Genomic DNA, 4,084 nt, shown 5'->3' on the forward strand with positions numbered 1-4,084 from the left:
CATACCGCGACGTCTGTCGGCGTTTCCACGTGACTGCGTTTGGTTCTACGACGGTCTCGGCGTATTGTGCTCGGGATAGAACATGGTGATTCTGCAGACACGGAGATAAAGTAAAATAAAATAAATAAAAATCGAGAAATCAGCGTAATTACTGCGAATTAAATGTGCAATTGTTGGAGAACCGTCTACCGACGTGGTCATCGACAAATCGCATCAGACCTTTCAGGAGGGGAAAACCTGATGGAATAATTCTTCTGATGGAATAAAGTCCACCGGTTATCAAAGCCGGAGGACGCCCTATTGGATGGAAATACGACGCAGTGTTCATCCGAGACGTAACCCGGATGCTTCCCCATGACAGTCTTCGACAGCATTGTGTGGCCAGAATAATCTCAACGTCACCACTCACTTGACCAACCTCCCTGAGGGGAACCTTACTTTACGCGCTTCTCATCACGATGCGCCCACAATCCGGGTTGTTTACGACGTACTCGGCGACGTCTCCCACGCCGCCACCCCCCCAGCACGGCCATCGCGCGGCTATGCTCTCGCCTCACCCCACCCCTCTCCCTCCTTTCCTCCCTTATTTCCTCCCATTATGCCGGCAGTGGTCCTCAAACAGCCTCGCCACGGCGATCCGTGTTGCAACTACCGGTACCGGCTATTCATCAAGTATATCGATATTGCGGCTGGAGGAGAAGGGGGCAATCTTCGGCAGGCTGCTCATGTGACCTTCGCCACGGCCTGCCGGAGATACCGACGCCTCCTTTGGCGGCGCAAGGCAAGGCAAGGCAGCTGAATCGAGCTCGAGTCCGTGAGAGCTTGGGCTCCCTGTACGAAGCCTCATACGTCACGTCCGAAAGAAAAAAGAAATCCGCCGGCCTTATGCCGACGCGCATCATCTGCATGTGGCCCGACATCGGATTTTCAGAAGCAGTTCGCGCTGCAGACGCAGACTCTATGCCAATCAGAAACTGGCAATGCATATTTCTTTTTCTATTTCCCTTTGATCGATTTCATCATTCTTACTTACTTTCCGGCAATCTCACACTTCCCCCCAATCAGGATCCCGTTCCGCCCCCCGTGATGAGCCACAGATGGGCCACCGGCGTTCCCATGCGTGTCAGACTGCATCAAGCAACATGTACCTTGGCAGCTGGCGCGGGCCACCGCTCATGCGCGATGCCAGGTGCCAGCGCCCAGGCCGCCGATTTCAGAGTGCGCTCCTGACGACGGTAAAGACCGCGCAAGGAACCGGGGAGGAGGAGGAGGAGGAGGATGGGAAGTGTGGGGGGGGGGGGGAGAGGCGTGGAACCTCCGAATCCTGTACAATATCTGCGCGACTTGGCTAAACATTGACCCCTGGCTTGGCCAACTAGCAGTTTCGTCCCGGGGGCATCATCGAGCCTGGTCTGCAACCGTTGGAAGGCCACCCAAAGCAGAGTCCTTCCTGATTGCCGTGCTGCAACCCGCCGTGCCATCGGCGATGGGTGCTGAGGGCCGTCAACGAGGAAAGATGATGGATGACGAATCACTACGGGCGTCCGTTCTAATCACCTACCCTCCCCTTCTCCATTGGCGGCGCTTCGCAAATCGCAGGCGGCTCCGCGTCACCATCCCCTCCGAGCGTGCAATATCCGGAAGTTTATGAAACCTCGTTCCCCCTCTTCGTCCCATCTCGGGGGCCTGAAGGGAAAGGACCTCGCCAGCCAGCCTCGCCAGAAGAGAGTTTACAGGCCCATCGTCACTTGACCAAACTCGCATGCGCCGAAATGACGCCCATGGGACCCCAAGAGGGGGGGGGGGGGTTGCAGGGCCACGAGGAGGTGTCTGCCTCGTTTCTGTACGGATAGAGAAGGGGAGAGACCAGCAACATTGCCCTTTCTCCCGGGGCCACTGGGATACTGTGCGCACGACCGCAGGGGAGGGGGTGAAGGAAAAGAACGGAAGAAACGGCCCTCGACCAGGGGAGATGCAACGGAGAGAGTGTTGCGTGCGTGTGAGCCGCCGCGCATGGTGTGCCTGCTGCGCGCTTTGATGGCTGGCCACAGGACCCTTTTTCCTGTCAAAGCAGAACGTCGCTGGGCGCCGGCTATCCCTCCGGATGGCAGACCGAACTGGGAGCGATGGCCGCCGAGTTCTCGATGCAGCCCGACCGTGATTGTTGTTATTGCCCCTCCCCTCCTCCTCCTCCTCCTCCTCCTGCTCCTCTTCTAATATTCCAGACGCTCGCCTCCGCCTGCCCAGCTTTGTGTGGTCGTCGGGCTGATGTCCGATTCCTGGGTCTCGGGGAACTACGGGTCGACTTCCCAGGCCCTGTTCCGTTTTTGATGCATGCCGACTTGTCTCCCCCCTGCGTAACTCTGACGCTTTGGTTTTTTATTTAACGGTTATTATATGTTTAATTTCTTCTTGTGCCATTTCGTATTATCCGTCCGTTTCCCGCACTGCCGACTCGTCACCGTCCGTCACAGTCTCGCCAAAACTGTTATTCTATTGTTTGCTACCTCGGTACACAGCAGGCACACACACACACCGCACACCCGGCAGTTTGGTTATGGTTCAGCTGCCGGCGCTGCGGGCGGGTAAGACAGATTCGATCTCCATGTGCGCCTCTTTTTTGGAACGGTGCCAAGCCTACTGCTGCGAAGTCGCCTCGACGTTGCATCACTCGCCGGCCAGATACCTCCTCCCGCCTCCTCAATGCCAGTATCAAACAGCGTCGGCAGCAGTGGCGGATGAATGATGCGTACATGCTGGATTGACAATAGACGGATATGAGGGGCAAGACAAGGAACGGACGGGCAAAGCCACGTTCTCGCGGACGGACGGACGGACGGATGGTGGGATGGATGTGTGGACGGACGGACGGACGAAGATGAATCGGAAAAACGGAGTGGAATAAAATGAAATAAAATATAATAAAATCAAAAAACAACCAACCCGTTTCTCCAAATTTCATATTATTCCAAGATGCCTTCTAGAACGCTGCGCGCACGTCCTTCTTGGTCGCAGCAAGGGAGCAAGGGGGCGGGCCTGTCACAGAAACGAAGAACACTCCCACCCCCCCCCCCTCCTAGACAGGACCAATCTCCCTGCCACGTTTTTTCATGTCTCCCTCTCCTCTCTACCTACTCGACTCGAGCAGAGCGGCGAGTTCTCCGCAGCAGTCAGCAGAGCAGCCGAACCCCCTCCCTTCCCTTGGCGAACGGCCCCAACGTCGTGGTAGCGACCACCCGGGTCCGTACGGAACCGTGCCCCGGAGCCAGGCTCACCCCAGTAGCAGAGGCCGGGGCCCATGACTCGCGAGCGGCCACTACTATGTACACTTTTCCTTTGGTGAAAGGGCCTTTCTGTACGTCGGGTCCTACTGGCAAACAGGTCCCCTCGTGAACCAAAAAGGCGTTATCCTTCAGGTTACATACCGGCAGCAGGCATGAAGGGACGAGTCGACGTCAGGCCCTCGAATACCTGCCATTGCGTACATTGCCACACCCGGTTGACGGGCTCCCCTACTCCGAACATGTGAAGAGATTCGGATCGTAACATACCGCAAGGGAACGTGCGCAGGCGCACTGAAGACGGGGACATGACTCTCTCAGTCGGTCACTCGCCCATCCTCATTCTTACCTCTTTCTTACGCTTTTGGTAGCCGTCTCATTGACCATCCTTCCAAAAGCCTTCTTGCGTGGCCAGCCGGAACCGCCCAAGACAGGATTTGGGACGATCCGGGAGGGAGGGGAGAGGCTATGGAGACATGGACGGGCTCCAAGACGGCGTGGCGTGTACATGGTAGGGCTTCAAACCGCCGCGGCGGTTGCGCAAGGCGTTGCCTGGACTTCGAGACGTGGGGGGGCCAGTGTTGATCAAGTTCATCATGTTTCGCGACCTCCGATACATGCGGGGTTTTTTTCTTCTTCCACCCCTTTTGTCTCTCTCTCCACCGGCAGCTTGGCTCGATGTGGAGCACATCACGTCTCCCTCTCTCTCCCCCCCTTTGACAGCTCGAACTCCCGCGAACCACCCAATTATGTTTCCCGCATGGTGTCGACGGCGTTATAGCGGGCATAATTAGGCACCTTCC

General features: G+C 56.9%; 1 protein-coding gene across 1 annotated transcript; it reads right to left on the reverse strand.

The window, feature by feature from the left end:
* Window positions 1-3,108: 3,108 nt before the first annotated feature.
* On the reverse strand, window positions 3,109-3,478 carry GLRG_11324 (uncharacterized protein; the record flags this gene model as incomplete). The annotated part of the gene is made up of 2 exons (XM_008102012.1): window positions 3,109-3,319; window positions 3,426-3,478. The coding sequence occupies 2 exons, from the start codon at window positions 3,476-3,478 to the stop codon at window positions 3,109-3,111; spliced, it is 264 nt and encodes an 87-aa protein (XP_008100203.1).
* Window positions 3,479-4,084: the final 606 nt, after the last annotated feature.

Source organism: Colletotrichum graminicola, assembly GCF_000149035.1.
Source record: "Colletotrichum graminicola M1.001 genomic scaffold supercont1.83, whole genome shotgun sequence".
Lineage (NCBI taxonomy): Eukaryota > Fungi > Ascomycota > Sordariomycetes > Glomerellales > Glomerellaceae > Colletotrichum > Colletotrichum graminicola.